Source organism: Hydra vulgaris, chromosome 03 (assembly GCF_038396675.1).
Source record: "Hydra vulgaris chromosome 03, alternate assembly HydraT2T_AEP".
NCBI classification, from domain to species: domain Eukaryota; kingdom Metazoa; phylum Cnidaria; class Hydrozoa; order Anthoathecata; family Hydridae; genus Hydra; species Hydra vulgaris.
Window position 1 is genome coordinate 34000001 of NC_088922.1, and position 18150 is coordinate 34018150.

General features: G+C 27.1%; 2 protein-coding genes across 4 annotated transcripts in view; one reads left to right on the top strand and one right to left on the bottom strand.

The window, feature by feature from the left end:
* Positions 1-16155, top strand: part of LOC136078111 (zinc finger BED domain-containing protein 4-like) — a 17140-nt gene extending 985 nt beyond the window's left edge. The window contains exons 1-7 of one of the 3 annotated variants that reach the window (XM_065792986.1): positions 1-2982; positions 14469-14639; positions 14795-14874; positions 15016-15305; positions 15391-15548; positions 15684-15803; positions 15980-16155. The exon at positions 1-2982 is cut by the window's left edge and continues 985 nt beyond it. In XM_065792986.1, the coding sequence (XP_065649058.1) occupies positions 1-575 (575 nt within the window). In that variant the 3' untranslated portion in view covers positions 576-2982; positions 14469-14639; positions 14795-14874; ... (2 more) ...; positions 15684-15803; positions 15980-16155. The remainder of the gene's footprint in view (positions 2983-14468; positions 14640-14794; positions 14875-15015; positions 15306-15390; positions 15549-15683; positions 15804-15979) is intronic. The other 2 variants (XM_065792987.1, XM_065792988.1) reach the window with 2 other exon arrangements.
* On the bottom strand, positions 2380-8088 carry LOC136078112 (uncharacterized). Its single transcript, XM_065792989.1, has 2 exons — positions 7734-8088; positions 2380-7636 (listed from the first exon to the last, which is right to left on the bottom strand). The coding sequence occupies exon 2, from the start codon at positions 6905-6907 to the stop codon at positions 5381-5383; it is 1527 nt and encodes a 508-aa protein (XP_065649061.1). The 5' UTR covers positions 6908-7636; positions 7734-8088; the 3' UTR covers positions 2380-5380.
* Positions 16156-18150: the final 1995 nt, after the last annotated feature.

Genomic DNA, 18150 nt, shown 5'->3' on the forward strand with positions numbered 1-18150 from the left:
TTCAGCAACAACAAAATCTTGACAGTCTTTGTCTTATTCAAGATGTCCCAAAAAGATGGAACAGCACTTATTTGATGCTTGAAAGATTAAACAAATTAAAAATTCCAGTTCAACTATACTTAGCAGAACGTTCTGACTTAATGACTTTTTCTACTTTTGAATGGACACTTATATCAAGCATTATTAAACTGCTAAAACCTTTTTTCCAATTAACTCAGGAAATGAGTTCAGAAATAAAAACTTTGTCCTCTGTTATTCCAAATATATGCACATTAAATAAATATATGTCGAAATGTCAAGTTGATTTAAGTATTCAAAAAACTCAGAGTCAACTTAAAACTTATTTAAAAAATCAATTTTGCGCAGAAGCAAACGATGTAAAGTCTTTGCACATCACGAAAAATAGGTGCTATGTTATGGCTACATCAATAGATCCAAGATATAAGTTTTCTTTTTTTGATGATGATACCAAAAAACAGGCTAAGTATTGGTTAATAAATGATGTTTTATCCTTTGAAAAAACAATAGTTTGTTCAGAAGAAGTAGATTTTCATGTAATGAATCACCACAATTAAAGTTTTCAGTAAATACTGAAAAAGAAGAAAACTCACTTGAATTGAATATAAATGCAACATCTGAAAAAACGATACCTTCCAAAAAAGGAAAAGTAGAAAAAAATCGAATGAGATTTTGATTAAAAAAGAAATTAAAAAATTTATTTCTGAACCACTGGTAGACAGAAAATGCTGTCCATTGAAGGCTTGGATGCAAGAAGAACGATTTCCTCTATTAAAAGAAACTGTTTTAAAACACCTATGCACTCCAGCATCATCCGTATTTTCAGAAAGAATGTTCTCAGAATATGGTAACATCTATGAGAAAAAAAGATCTAGATTATTACCTAAAACAGGAGAAATGCTTTTATTCATCACAATGGTAGAAAAATAGATTAACTCTTTTATTTGCTTTTACTCATTTGAAAATAGTTATTTGTTGAAATTTTGTTTGTCATTTTCTATGTATTTTTTCTTTCTTATGTAATACACTGCAACCATTTTCTATAGACGCATGTAGAATTTAGCGGATTTACAGTGTTACAGTGGTAATAAAATTGTTCCAACGATACTTTTGAATAAGTATATGTAAGAAAACAATGATCAATTATGCATCTGATTATTAATTGTCTTGATTGTATTAAAATAATTAAATTTTTAATATTCACGTGGCAATTTTCTATAGACGCACTAAAGTTTTTACGAGTTTTGTTGCAAGTTTCTTATATTCTGTAGTATTTTTTATTTTGTGAATCGAAATTAAGTTGAACTTAACCAAATGCCAAAAGGAAAGTTCCTTACCAATATTGAAAAAGGTCAAATATCGGCTTATCATCGAGAAAAAGATCCAAATCGAGAAATTGCAAGAAGATTGAAGAGATCAGGTCACGTCACCCGTAATTTCTTAAAAAATCCAACAGATTATGCAACAATCAAGCAGAACCAAAGAAATCTAAGGTTTCAGGCCGTGAAAAATGCAGAATTGTTCGACTCACGTCAAATTCATCACGACATCACGTCAAGTTTGGAAACAATTAATTAGATTTGGGTTTAAATTTTTGCAAGGAGACGATTAGGAAAGTTCTTAAAGACATCTCACACATTGTACGATCAAAAGTGAATAAAGCACCAAACTTGAAGTCCGTTCACAAACAGAAACGGATGGAATTCGCCCGCGAAAACATGGCACACGATTGGAAACAAGTATAGAATTTTAGGTTAAATTCTCATGAATACGTAAGATGTCTAAATAGTTGAATATTTTTGTTTTCAATACCAGGTGATTTTTTCGGACGAGAAAAAGTTTAATCTTGATAGTCCTGATATTTTTAGTGGTTTCTGGCGTGATTTGAGGAGAGAACCTAAATATTTTTCGACAAAGAATTTTGGTGGTGGATCTTCGATGGTTTGGTTTTGGTTTTGTGCAACAGGAAAGTTAAATTTAGCATTTACATCTTGCAAAATAAAAAATTCTGAATTCATTGATGTGCTAAAATTATGTTTGATTCCATTTAAAAACAAATATCAACGCAAAAAGTTTGTTTTTCAGCAAGACAACGCCAGCATTCACTCTAGTAACGAGACTAAAGCTTGGTTTGAAGCTAAAAAAATTGAGCAAATGTGGTGACCTGCTCGCAATCTAGATTTGAATCCTGTTGAAAACATATGGGGAATCCTTGTAAGACGTATCTATGCTGACCAGAAGCAATATAACTCTGTGGCAGAGCTAAAAGTAGCGGTATCAGAATGCTGGGAGGATATGAAGCCAAAAGTGCTGGAAAACTTGGTGGGAAGTATGCCAAAACAAATTTATCAAGTAATTGAGCGCAAAAGAGGTCCAGTCGAGTATTAAAATGTGATAAAAACATTTTTTTTCGATAGTTTTGTTAATAACTGTGAACTGCGTCTATAGAAAATAGTCAGTTATCTTTTAAAATTAATTCATTTATGATTGACCTCTTTTAAATTTTGATTTTTTTTTGGTGGTAATTTTCATTATTTTTTGATACTTTATTTATAATTTATTGAAATACACTATTAAAACCAAGTTAAGTACGTTTTTAAGACATAATCCACATGCACCTATAAAAAATGGTCGCAGTGTATAAGACTTGTTGCTTTATAAAATTTGTTAATTGGAGTTACGAGCCATCCATAAAGTATGTAGACACGCATGAGGAGTGTGGGAATACCAAAATATCATATCCGGCCATATCCGGCCGGATAATTAACATATCTGGCCAGATACCGAATACCGGATTATCCGGCATTTCGGCCGAATAATCCGGCCGGATATCATATCCGTTACACCTCTACTTTGAAGCCTACTGAAATGCAAAATTTATATGTAGTTGATATGCAGTTATATGAGACTACTGGTGGAGTACTTTTGCATACAAAGATTATATACAGTTTTACCAAACTACTGGTGAAGAATTTTATTTATAAATTGACTTATATGTTAATTATAAAGAGTTGAAAATTTTGAAAGAGTTTTTTAAAGAAGTAAATTTGTACTGGTTTCAAAACTAGCTTATATGTTCCATGTAATATATAAACTCTAAAGGGATTTTCTTTTCATGTTTTGTTTCAACATTAGTGTGGAGGAGACTATGTTATTTTGTTTTTATTAAATATCTCTAATAAAACGTCTTTAAATCATTAAACATTTTTTCCAAGTTTAGAAAAACTTTGGCAGGGTACATTAACTTATATATAAAAAATGACAATTGAATAATAATACTCCATTTGAAAATTTGACTAAAGAAGTAAAATTTATGTTTGTCTACTAAACAGTAATTTTTTGCACAGTTACATATAAACACTGACATTAAAAGCAAGAAAAAGTATTGAAGTCAAATAAGTTAACCAAGTAAAAGTGAATTATGGCATCAAAAAAAATGCAAATGATTGTGGCATTTATTTTTTTTTTTTTATTTTTTTTTTGTAATAATTGAAAAAAAAAAAGATAAAAAAAAATCAAATTAAGTGGTAAAAATTAAATGTTTTAATGGAAAAAGAGTTATAAAGAAAAAATAATAAAATTTTTAGAAAAAAGAGCGAAGTTATTTGTCATGCTATGTGTTTTTGTTATTATAAAATGTGTTTTGTATGTATAAACTGTTAAAGTATTCAACGTAAATTTGCTTGTGTGCAATTTTTCTACCCTTGGTTCTCCATTAAGATGTGGTATGTTAAGAGTTTCTCCATCAGGTAATAAATTTACTATATCAAAACAAATATGTATAAGCTAAATTGTAAATGTGAAAAGATTTATAAATGTGTTTCTGGTCAAATGTAATGTCCCTGTTCTAAGAAACCTACTCAATACAAAGTTTGTATGTAGTTGTATCAGACTAATAGTAAAGTACTTAAAGTATGCAAATGTAAATTTTAAGCTGGAGCAGAGATGTTCTAAGCTCGTTACTGTATCTTTATACTAACTTGTTTATTATAAAGATTTAAACATTTAAGTTTTTGTAAAAAGAAAATTTTTATAGCTGTTTTACAGAACTAGCTTACACGTTCCATGTAATTCTATGAACTCTGAAAATATTACTTTTTAACCTAAATTTTGAGAAGGCTGATTAAGAGTACATCAAAATTTTTTATTACTTAACTCTAATAAAACATCATCCTTTAAACACATTTTGTGAAAATTAAAAAAAGTTTGGCAGAATATTTTAACTTATATGAAGTTTTATAATAGGATGACAATTAGATTTAATAATCTATTTGAAAACAGGATAATATTATTTTATAATAGGACACCAATTGGACATTAATAATCTATTTGAAATTTTAACAAAAGAAGTAATATTTGTTTTTCAACAAACAGTTCTTTTGTACAGTTAAATGGGTCATTCCATGCCAAGTGGTGCAAATTTTAATGAGGTCCCTCATGGACCATCTCAGATTTTATTGAAATTTTTTGATTTTGTACATATATATGTTAAAAGCATGTTTTGAAAATTTTAGATCAATATCTAATATGGTTCTTGAGAAAACGCTATTTAAGTAGCGGGCTATTTTGCATAAAATTTCACTCTACAAGAAAAAAGGGTTTTTTCATCATTTTTAACAGCCAATAACTTTTGAACAAGTTAGTTTTATACTTCAATTATTATAAGATAGCAAGTGTGCTGTGGATACTTTGAAAAAAGAAAAAAATATTATTTCTGGCATCTTAACTTTTTCCATAATGGCGGGGAAAAGTTGATTTTTTTGTTTTAAGAAAAAGTTTTTTTGTGATTTTAAAGACCTTAATCTTAAAAACTAGTTACAAAGTTAATACAAATCAAATTGCCTGCTGATCTACATGTGGTGGATAAACATTTTAAAAAAAATCAGTTGATTAAAGAGCTGCATTCAAAAGTTATAGGTCTCCAAAATGAGTCAGATCGAGATTTTCGTAAAATTGATCTGTGATGCAAAGCATCTGTTACCTAAGATGGCACTTTTTTTTTTTTATAAAATTTTTTATACGCATCAATTAAAGACTGTTAATTAATAAAAACCAAAAAAATTAATGGGCGCTTATTTATAACCCCCAAAAGGTAGCCTCTAAAAGTCAGGTAAATTTTCCATAAAATTCTGAAATTGACATAATAAATAAATGCATTGAATTATATAATGTTATTTATTATGAAATATCAATTAAAAAATATCAATGCTTAAAGCCTTTTAATCCCTTTAGATAAAGAACTTTTAAATCCCAATAGATAAAGTCCCCTCCCCTCTGTCCCCTCCCCTCTTTATAATACAATAATTTTTTTAATGAAAAACAAACAAAATGTTTTTAAGAAAATAAACAAAAATAATAAAATTTACAAAAAGTTAAATTTCTCAAATAATAAAATAATCTCATTGATTTCTTTTAAGTCAATACTATAAAATCTTCCACTGTTTGACTGGACTTTAAGAGATTGCACTTTGCATAAAATATGCATTAGAGGCACCCAACAAAGATCATCTCTGCATGGCCACGTAAACTTGTTACATAAAGACTTTTTCATGAATTTCATATTAAGATCTTGATGCTCTTCTGAAATACTAAGAATATTTCCTAAATACCATTGAGCATCGTAAACGCAGGCCACATATTCTTCTGGTGAGTAACTGGAAATTTTATTAATATAAATTCTGCAAGTAGAAAAATCCACATTAGTGCAAATAATATCAAATGAGACTCTTCTTATTTTTATTGAGGTAAGTGACATTGGGATAAAACTGTGGTGGTTTCGTGTCCCAGGTATTGTCGAACAAGAACGATATCTCTCTTCCAAATTGAAGTTTGTAGTATGTGTTTCTATTGAAACTTTGTCAACAAAAAAAAAAGATATTCCTTTGACGTGTTGAACACACCAGCTGTACATTTTGCTTGGTGTGTCAATAGGATCGTTTAGTGATTGTAGACTGGCTCGTGCAACAAGACGTTTCACTGTTCCACCAACACCATCACAAGGGCTTTTACCATGCGATGTTGCAAAAAAGTGCCACTCTGCAGTCATGTCAAAATCGTGTTTATGGTAGCATAAGTTGATAAGATTTTTGTAATTTTTATATTGTGATGCAGCTCCATCACTAAAATAGATAATGTGTTCAAATGTTTGTAATTGTTTAAGTTTATCAATAACATTACCGATAAAGCAATGAACAGCATCTGTTCCATGTTTCAGATGATCTGATATAACACAATAACTTTGACTATCAAGTTTTCCATCTTTTATAAAATACGCAACAAAGGGGTGCACAGTTGCTTGGCTGTTATTCCAGTGAAAACCTTGCACTGCATCCTGTATTAGAAAACTATAGTTTTCTGCAAAGTCAAGAAGAACCAAAGCTTGATTTTCTTTTAAATTAGTTTTCAAATGTTGGTAGTAGGTGGCTTGACTTTTTGATATAAAATGATGCACTCGTAAACTATCTAACTGTTCATAAACCATTTCAATAAGTTCATCTAAAGGTAGAGTTGCTGGTACTAAAGTACATTGGTAATTTGATTTTTGCCATTGATAAAAGTTAACTTCACTAATTTCTTTTTCTGTAAACAAAGTGTCAATGTAGTCTAACAAAACCTTTTTAGCAGGACATTTATCGCAGCTATGCAGCATACAATCTCTATTTTCAATGCTACAAACCATTAATTTTAATAAGATTTTGTAATCAGAAATTCCAGGAATTTTCTGTACAAGGAGCTTTACATTTTGATGGTACTGGCAAACACAAACTGCATGCAGACCAGAAGCACCACCCACAGGAATGCACCACTTGGGCCTTAGCTCACAAAATTTTGAAAATCCAACTTTAAGATAATTATATTTCTTTTTAAACTCAATATGTAGCTCTTTCATATTGACTAGTAGAAGGCGCTTTTGGATATGTTGCTTTTTACTATCTACTTTAACTGAAACAAACTCTTTTTTTCCTGGACAAACCCTTGAATATTCATCGCATTCGTAGAAATGAACAACCTCTGTAATTACATCTTCACTTAGTTTTCTACCCGATTTTGGAGAAGGTTTTGATAGTATTCCACTTTTTTTACTTAATTTTCTGGCTTGTACTACAGATCTTTTTGAAGTAAAAAAAAAACTTCTGAGTTTTCTCTATTGACCAACTGTCTGGACTGAGTGTAAGAAGTGTGATTTTTTCAGAATTTGACAATGTTTTTTCAAATTTTGACTTAATTTGAGTCATAATATTGTCTAAATCTGTGTTTGTTTTTTTCAAACATTTTTTTGAGGGTGATTCAATTCCACAAAGTGCAGCTATTTCTAAACCTAGCACATTGGCAACAGCCTTTTGTGTATGAGCTCTTACGCTATCAATTTTACGCTTTCCATATGCAACTCTATCTTTTTTTGAAACAAGTTTTAGAGGTGAGCATCCAAAACTTGCAATACTTGAATTAAGATCTTCTTTTAATGTATGGTTGTCAGCATAAATTTCTTTTTCTTGGAGTTCATTTTCTTTTGTATTATGTTTGCAATTCAGAACTTTTCTGCAACTAGTGCAAATTTTTTGACCAGGTATTAAACCAAAATCTTTGGCATATGAAAGACTGATAACTCTAAGAGAATCTAAAAAACAACGGAAATAATTATTAAATATTTTTTTATTTATTTAGTGTTATTAAGGTATTTTTATTAAATTAAGATATTAAATATTGAAACTTACTTTTCACATTTTTTGCGTGCTTGTTCAACGGATTACAACAATACCTGCGATGTTCATTCTCATACCTCGACAAGTAAACTTTCTCGTGATAGCTACAAATAAAATCTATGGGATTTATTTTGCTTCTCAAAGAAATAAGCTCTTGGTTTAGTTTAGACAGTTCTTGGTAGCGTTTACTTTTATTAGATAGATAGCACTGTTCATTTAATGCTTTACCAATACAGCAAGTAGAAAGCTCAGGCATATTACTTATTATTAATTAGTTCTAAAATACAACAATTTATTTGGTTTTATTAGTACTTTTTAGATTGACATACTAGTAATATAGAATTAAATGAAACAATAACTAAACTTTTAAAAAGTAATAATTTTTTATGGAAAAGCGCCCATTAATTTTTTAGGTTTTTATTAATTAACAGTCTTTAATTGATGCGTATAAAAAATTTTATAAAAAAAAAAAAGTGCCATCTTAGGTAACAGATGCTTTGCATCACAGATCAATTTTACGAAAATCTCGATCTGACTCATTTTGGAGACCTATAACTTTTGAATGCAGCTCTTTAATCAACTGATTTTTTTAAAAATGTTTATCCACCACATGTAGATCAGCAGGCAATTTGATTTGTATTAACTTTGTAACTAGTTTTTAAGATTAAGGTCTTTAAAATCACAAAAAAAACTTTTTCTTAAAACAAAAAAATCAACTTTTCCCCGCCATTATGGAAAAAGTTAAGATGCCAGAAATAATATTTTTTTCTTTTTTCAAAGTATCCACAGCACACTTGCTATCTTATAATAATTGAAGTATAAAACTAACTTGTTCAAAAGTTATTGGCTGTTAAAAATGATGAAAAAACCCTTTTTTCTTGTAGAGTGAAATTTTATGCAAAATAGCCCGCTACTTAAATAGCGTTTTCTCAAGAACCATATTAGATATTGATCTAAAATTTTCAAAACATGCTTTTAACATATATATGTACAAAATCAAAAAATTTCAATAAAATCTGAGATGGTCCATAAGGGACCTTTGCACCACTTGGCATGGAATGACCCAAATATAAGCTTTGGTATTACAAGCTAGCAAAGAGTATCAATTATTTTTATATCATTATACAAGAGGTATTCAAAAAATTCAAAAAAAGCACACGTGATTTATTGGTTATACCAAAAATTACATAATAAAATTTTGAAATACAGAATACATTTTATTAAATTTTTTTTTCATTTTTCTAGATTTTTTTTGTTTCAGGAGTATCTAATGTAAAATAAACTGATAGCGAAATAAACATAAAATTTATCAAATTTTGTTGCTTTATTTAATAGTATTTACCATTAATTGTTATTAGAAGGTAAACATTTTTTTATCAATTATAGAATAACCAATCTTATGTTCAGGTTAACAGCTATATATCAACAAACATGTGTTTTATATGTATTGACTCTTGAAACTTAAATAAACTTTGTATATTCAGGGTAAAAGGAACAAAAATTATATTGGGGGGGGGGGGCAGTACTACCCGTAATCGTTTTAGGGACCTTTTTTTTTATTTTTTAGTCATTTTTTGAGTCAATTTCTTCAAAATTATTTATTTGAAAAATTATTGGGGGGCAAATGCCCCTGCTGCCCACCTGGTTGCTACGGGTCTGATGTTTTCAATTTTTTCTTGTTTCTACCTTTTTACACTTAATTCTTCATAAAGGTGTGATAAAAGTTAAGAGTTATTCTTTTTGGTAATCAATTCACTATATCAAAACACACTTGCGGACATCACAAGATCATAAACTTTTGCTTATATATATATATATATATATATATATATATATATATATATATATATATATATATATATATATATATATATATATATATATATATATATATATATATATATATATATGTATATGTATATATTTATTTATATATATATATGTACATAGATATATATATACATATATATATATATATATATATATATATATATATATATATATATATATATATATATATATATATGTACAAATATATATATATATATATATATATATATATATATATATATATATGTAGATATTTATATATATATGTACATATATATATTTATATATATATATACATATATATATATATGTATATCTTATGAAAAAACAGTAATAAGTCAAATTTTTATTTTCTGGTTTATTTTTTTTTTTTTTTTAAACATCTTCGCTTCCAACAAGGCTGCAACTAATTAAAGTTGGAAGTTACTGTAAGAGAAAAGATGAAGATTGTAGAGCAAGATAACGATTGACGGACAATTTAAAAGATTCCAAATTATATGAATCAGGAAAGCAAAATGAAGGAAGCGAATTCCAAAAAACTGATGTTCAAGGAAAAAAACTAGACGAATAAACGTTTTTGGAGCACTTAGGAACAGTCACAGAAAAAGGATTACACTTAATCGAATGACGAGTAACACAAGAATGAATTTTAGTAGATGGCACAAGAGACGCTAGCTCTTTAGAGCAGTGCCCATTATAGTATTTGTAGAAAAGAGAAAGAGAAGCAACAATTTTCTGGTTTATAGTTTGTTATAGTGGTTGTCTTTTTTGTCTTAGAGTTATAAAAACCATTAGGAAAACAAACTACTTTTTAAATCTTTGTTTTTAAAAAAATATAAAAATCACAGATGTTTTGAGTTGCAAAGTTTTGCAAAAGTATAAGTACTATATTATTATACTATATTGTACTATATATATATTATAGTACTATATTGTATAAAATTTGATAGAAAATCATACTTTTTTTATTATTATTGTTTGATTTTTTATGCAACTATTCAATTTCACTTAAATTGTTCAGTAAGCTTTTTGACATTTGTTTGGATTATAACATACGCGCTAAAGCCTCTCTTTCACAATTAGCCAATCAGATTGCGCATATCTCTGCCTATTCTGAGCCTGTATAGGGTTTCAAAATATGCAAACGGGGCACTGTTTCAAGTTTTTCAACAAACTCTTACGACTGTAAAGAAACTTTTTTTAAATTATACATTCATAAGTTCTATGATGGCTCTTACTAAATTATATGGTCATACATAAATACAGTATATATATATATATATATATATATATATATATATATATATATATATATATATATATATATATATATATATATATATATATATATATATATATATATACTGTATTTATGTATGACCATATAAAGTTTTTACTAATTTATTATTGCTCTGTTCTTTTAGAACAATGAGCACTATGTTTGTAGAATACACTAACATAATTTATATATATATATATATATATATATATATATATATATATATATATATATATATATATATATATATATATATAATACAGAAAGTTCTTATAAGCCATACAAAAAACCTAATGACGAATTATTGTATATTAATGTGAATTCGAACCATCCCCCTCAAATTTCAAAACAAATTCCAATTTCAATTAACAATAGGCTGAACCAAAACTCTTCTAATGAAAATATTTTTAACTCCTCTAAACGCGTTTATGAAGATGCCCTTAAAAAAAGTGGCTTTCAAAATTTCGAGCTAAAATTTGAAAAGAAAATTGCAAAAAAGCGTAATAAAAATAGAAACATAATTTGGTACAGCAAAAATGTTTCAACAAATATAGGTAAAATTTTTCTAAAATTAGTAGACAAACATATTCCTCCCTCTAATAAATTACATAAGATTTTTAACTGAAATACCATTAAAGTAATTTATAGTTGTACAAAAAATTTAGAAAGAATTATAAAAGGCCACAACTACGCGTTAATAAGAATGAACATATAAAAGAAAAAAACACTGATTATTGTAATTGTAAACAAAAAGTAGATTGCCCTTTAAATGGAAAATGTCTTTCGAAAAATATAATTTACAAGTGCATTGTTTCCTCACAAAATAACCCTGATAAACAATATATTGGCTTAACCGTGGGGAATGGAAAAACGTTATGCCAACCACAAACAGTCGTTTAAACACAAAAAATATTCAAAAGAATATATATATATATATATATATATATATATATATATATATATATATATATATATATATATATATATATATTACCACTTAATATTACCACTTTATTTTGTCAATATAAATTATACAAACAAATATAATATATATTGATAAAACTATATCTTGACTAAATTATACAAACAAATATAATATATATTGATAAAACTATATCTTGACTAAAGTACAATAGAACTGTGTGATACATGCATAAAGTTTATTTTAAAACTTTAGAGTCTTCTACTAAGCTGTCAAAATATATTTGGGATTTAAAAGAAAAAAATAAAAATTTTAATTTACAATGGTCTATTCTAAAATCTGCCTCTGCTTATAATAACATTTCCAAAAAATGTATGCTATGTTTGCAAGAAAAATTTTAAATAATTACTCATTTAAATCAAGAAAATTTATTAAATAAAAAATCTGAATTAATTTCTAAATGTAGGCACGAAAATAAATACCTCTTAAAAAATTATAAAAACAAATGACCAAATTAAACTATTCCCATTCCAAAGAAAATTATTTAATAATTACTTTCTGTAACTTCCCGTTAACAAAAAAAATATAGTAATTAAAAAATTTTTTATAAGAATTTAATTTTTTATAATAACTTCCTGAAAAATATCTTTTTCTATAAATTGAATTTTTTTTTGAGATTTAGTAACTCTTCCTGATTATCCAGCAATAGTGAAACTTAAAGTAGAAGATAAAAATTAGATAAGTGTTTTTTACTAATTTATATATATATATATATATATATATATATATATATATATATATATATATATATATATATATATATATATATATATATATATATATATATATATATATATATTACCACTTAATATTACCACTTTATTTTGTCAATATAAATTATACAAACAAATATAATATATATTGATAAAACTATATCTTGACTAAAGTACAATAGAACTGTGTGATACATGCATAAAGTTTATTTTAAAACTTTAGAGTCTTCTATTTCAAAAAATTCAAGAAACATTTTTTTTTTTCTTTAATTCTTAGTTAACATGCCCTTATGTAATTTGGTTCAACCCCCTATTGTGGGGGGGGGGGGTGGAACCAATTTACATTTCTAGTTCTTTTTCATTTTTTTGTATTCTTTTTTTAGGGTCAAATTTTAGTTCAAAATTTTTAAAATCACTTTTTTTAAGGGCATCTTCAAATATTTATTTAGAAGAATTGAATACATTTTTATTAGAGGAGTTTTGGTTTAGCCTGTTATTAATTGAAATCAGGATTTGTTTTAGAATTTGGGGTGGATGATTTGAGTTAATATTAATATACAATAATTCATCATTTGGCTTTTTGATAGGCTTATATGAATTTTCAGAGAGGTTAAAAGTGACATTAAGAAAATTCACAATTTTTAAATTTATGTTTATTTCGATTTGAAAGCCAATATTTTAAATAATTTTTATAGTATCTTTTCTAATTTTATTGAGCTGTGGACCAGATTTTTTATGCATTACTATTAAACCATCATCGCGATAAAGGCCTAAGTCTTTTATATTGATTATTTTACTTAATAAATCTAAAATATATAGTCCAACATAAATTCATAAATTTCTGCTCCGTCATAACTGCCCATTGTTACATCAAAGCAGTCATATATGTTTTTCTTTTACCAAGTTTCCTTATTGAAATAAAATGAGGTTTTTCTACAATCTGCAGTTATTGAGGGGTAAAAATCATTAATGTCAAATTGAATAAATGTACAGCCATTTTTATTTTCGATTATGGAGAACCAATTTATAACATCAGTGGTATTTTTCCACTGTTGCAAATTTAATTTATTTCTAAGAATTTTATTAATTTTGTCCAATTTAATTTTGCTTACATATCCAATGTCACTTTTTGAGGAAACCAATAACCTACAAGGAAGTTTGTTTTGAAAATTCGGTTTATGATCTTTTAGTGTTACAAAGGCTTGGGCAGGGGCAGTTGATTCGATTCTGTTATCAAAGTTTATTTTTTTAGCAATACTTTGCGCTTCTAAATTAATTGCGTTTTCCAAATTTTTAGGGGCTTTCTTATAAGAACTAGTAATATTGTTGCGTAAAAATTTTTCATAGTTTTCTGTTGTGAGTTGGTTAATGTTATTTGTTTTATCAGCAAAAACCAAAATATAAGGGTTTGATTTAATTTTTTTTAACATCTAACTTTAGTTCTGTTTGAAATTCATTTTTATAGGGCGAAACTTTATTGTTTTAATTAAATGCACTAGGTCATTTTCAAAATTTTTCAAATCAGGTATGAAAGGTGGGGTATTTTTTGTTTTAAATCCATAATTATCACTATCTTGGTTATTATTAAATACATCATCTGTGTTTTTATTTGGTTTTAAAAAAAATAGCTTTCCAACCAATTTTTTTAATAAAATGCTCAACTTTTTTAATCAAAAAAATAGTATAACTTTTATCATCTAATATAGGTATATTTTTCAACGAGTAAGTGAAATTATTAGTTTCCGTATTTACACAAAATGTTAAAATACAATTAAAAGTGCTCAACAAATGTTAATAAATCTTTTAATGAATGCATAAAGCTATTTCTATCTAGATTATTTCTACTCCAACTAGCAATTGCTCTACCATATTTATACAAGTAGAACTTCTATTAGAAATAACTTTGTATACATAATATTGAGCAATGATTTTTTTTTTTTTAGCTTAAACAACTGTACGTTAGGTAAAAAAATACAACAAATATTTATTTCACCTTATAAAGAATGACAGTTATAAATATTAAAAAACCTAAATTTTGACTAAAGAACTAAAGAGATGTAAGATGCACACATAAAGTGATTCAGAGACTTCAAGTTCTAAGCTTCAAGAATCAGGTTGCTTTTTTAAATTTATCACGTGTATGGAAACTTTTTAATAATTTTTCAAAATTGGTTTTATATCTAATATTCTTAACTAAATACTTCAACGTAAGTCTATATAAAAGATTGGAGTGTGTAACCTTTTGTATTGTTTTTTAATATCAATTTAGAATGAAAAATGGTATGTATCACAATTGTTTGCACATTAGAGAAGCTAGTCCTGATATTGCAGTGCAAAAAGTTGCCAAATGTAAGTTCATCTGTTTTTATCTAACATTTTATGCTAAATAAAACCAAATAATTATTTTTCAAAAAGTTAAAAATGTGTATTTATTTTTAACAAGTTAATAAATAATACATAAAACATTTCTTCAACAAGTTTTTTTTTTAGGTACCCCAAGAAGTCCTTACGGTCTTATCACAGAGCACCGCAGATGAGCATTTAATTGGAAGTTCACACCTCCTTCCTAACCGATGTTGCCTATGATGATACCCAGAGGTGGGATTCGAACCACGGATCCTTTGTTTCTGAGGCAAGTGCGCTACTATTGCACTAAAAAAAAAATCCAGAGAATCGTTGCTGCACTTTATTGTTATGATGAACTGCCATCAGTTTTAAGCCTATAAGTGGAACACATATTTTAATAAATGTTGACTTTTCATTTTTCAAAAGATGCTATAGTATTTAATTTAATTTTCAGTTTTCTTTAGCTGTTTTTCATTAATATTTTACTCTGTTCTAATTTTGTTTTTTCTTTTATAATAGGTTTTCAATATACAGTATTTATGGATACCATGATACCAGATATACCATGTCTAATGTCTGAAATCAAAAAGTCTTTATCTGCAGTGAAAATTCCTTGAGGAAAAGACTGAGCTTGAAGATTCATTATTTTTTTATGATAAGATAAATGATATAACAAGGTTTAATGAAAATTAAATAGTTTTACATAAAAAAAGTAAAGTTTTGTTGTTATATTCTTGTTTAAATTTATGTATAAAATTTTCCTAAATAAGATAAAATGTGATCAAACTAAGTATTTTCTATGATTTTTTAAGGACTTTTCAGCTTCTGCTACTAATGTATTGGATGAAATTATGTTAAAATGTTTTATAACATTGTTTAAGAATGCTGGAACTTATGGAAATAGATCATTTAAAAAAAAAACTTTATATAAAGTAATTATAGATAATTTTTTAATAAATGTGGTGCGGATGTTGTTTATATTGTTCCTTTTATATACTGTGTGAAATTTTACATTACTTATTTCTTCTTATTATTATTTACATTTTGATTTATTTTTTTACATTCTAGTGAAATGCATGAAAGATTTCTATGGTTTTTTTCTTCTTAGGAACATTAGTGTCATATGCTGCAAAATTCGATATGTTCTTTAAGTTGATAGGCGATCGTTTGAAGAAGCTCTTAATAGAATAGCATAAAAAGAAGCTCTTAATAGAATAGCATAAAAATTACTATATTATGTTTTTGTATGCTTAAATTGTAAATAAAATGTTTAAACTTTTTTAAGATTTTTTTTCTGTATAACATAAGTTATTTACTTAAATAACTTATACTTAAAAAAAAAGTTTTTTAGGAAAATGTTACTCAGTGGGCACGGTACGTTTTTAAAACTTTTTTTAGACGTTTTTATAAGGTTTAAACCTCATAAAAACGTCCAAAGAACATTTTAAAAACGTACTATGCCCACTGGGTAAAAACGATAGAACGTTTTTTTAGACTTAATAAAAACCAATAAATAATGTTTTCAGAAAAACGTCCGTTCTCCACTTCATATGGATGTTCAAAAAACCAATAAAGTACGTTTTTTGTAGGACCCTTAAGGTGGTAGTATACCATTAAAAAAAAATCTGGCATTATAACATTTTTTTCAATTTATAATAGTGCATAACATATATTATATGATTAAAATAAAAGTAAAAATTTAAAAAAACTAATTATGCGCATAATTATTGATAGACAAAAGCCTAAAAATGAATAACTGGCGACAGGGTTTTTTCAGCAACCGTAAATAAATTTGAACTGAAATTTTGGCTTGTGATCCTTTACTTATGCAATTACAACACACTAAAAGTTTTGGATTTTGACCAAAAAAGTCAAAATATATGCATTTTAGTCATATTTGGAAGTTTTGGTGTTATTTGAGAACACAAAATCACTTACAAAAGTAGAACACAATTAGCTGTAAACGTAATTCTAGTAGAGGTTGCAAATACATGTGTTACAAACAAGTGTGCCAAATTTCAGATTTAATCGGTTATCGGTTTGAAAAATATCTCCGTCGCCAGGCTATAAAACATGATTTTGAGAAAAACTCAATTTAAAAATAAAAACAAAAAAAAAATTGTTCAAAACTCCCCACTTCCATAAATTGCACCTTCTAATGTTTCGTTTTGATCACAAAAACCTTTTTGTATAGGTCTTAGTTTCTTGCGTCTTAATTTCACTATACTTGTGCATTGCTTTTCTGCTTTAGAAATGCGCTTTGAGTCATTTACAAGACAAAAGTTATGTAAATTGCATCCTACTGTTATTTCAAGCTTATCAATTAACGTCTCTGAAAATTTTAGTCCATTATTAAAGTATAGGACAGCTGATGCTACTCCAACACATAAGGCAGTTCTTTCAACAAATATATCTTTGGGACACCGCTTCCAAATTAATTGATTGTTTCCAAATCAATTGAATCTTTTAGAAAAGTGCAAACACTTTTCTAAAAGAATATCACTTCCAAGATCTATAAATATTGGTTTTATAAAATCTCGAACAGCAGCAGGAATACAAATATTTTCTTTGTATGTTTTTTCTCCAGTTACTTTATCAGCCTGGAATTTGCGCCAAAAATCCTTAGTGCGCAAACAAAATTGATGGCGTGTTTCATTGTCATAACTTTCAGAACAGTAAAAAAGAACAGCTGCTACATTTTTTTTCATTACATATAAACTACCTATGTTCTGTCTGATTGCTTTGCCATAGTAATTTTGCAATGTGTTAATAACATTTTCTGTCAAACGACCTGTTCCTCCTAGTTTTTTACCATCACTTAAAATTTCTTTGCTGCTTTTTTTTAAGTATCTTAAACGCGTGCCAACTCGTTTTTGAATATGACCAATGCACTCTGCTTTTTTAATTTCTACATTATGTCCATAAGGTTTAGCAGCAACAACACTGGTATAAGAACTACTATCTCCGTCACCAAGATATGTGGTATACCTTAAATTGTTTTTCTTTTCAGAACGATGAAAAAGTTTTAAAACACCACTTGATTCCATAGCCGATGATGATCCAGTATGACTAATTTTATACATTTGGTAATGTGATGACTGAAACTTTTCATATTCAACTGGGTACGTGTATTTTTTTAACTTCCATATTGAACATAATTTACATGTTTTTGTTTCTATTTGAATATCAATACATTTACCACTTTCAACTGAAATTGCAGAAACAACTCGGTTATTTGAAGTAAAACCACGTTTTTGCCATGAACCATCGAAGCTACAC

Bases quoted from the DNA above. Each gene is read 5' to 3' on its own strand.
- LOC136078112 (XM_065792989.1), bottom strand. From the start codon at position 6,907: ATGAAAGAGCTACATATTGAGTTTAAAAAGAAATATAATTATCTTAAA.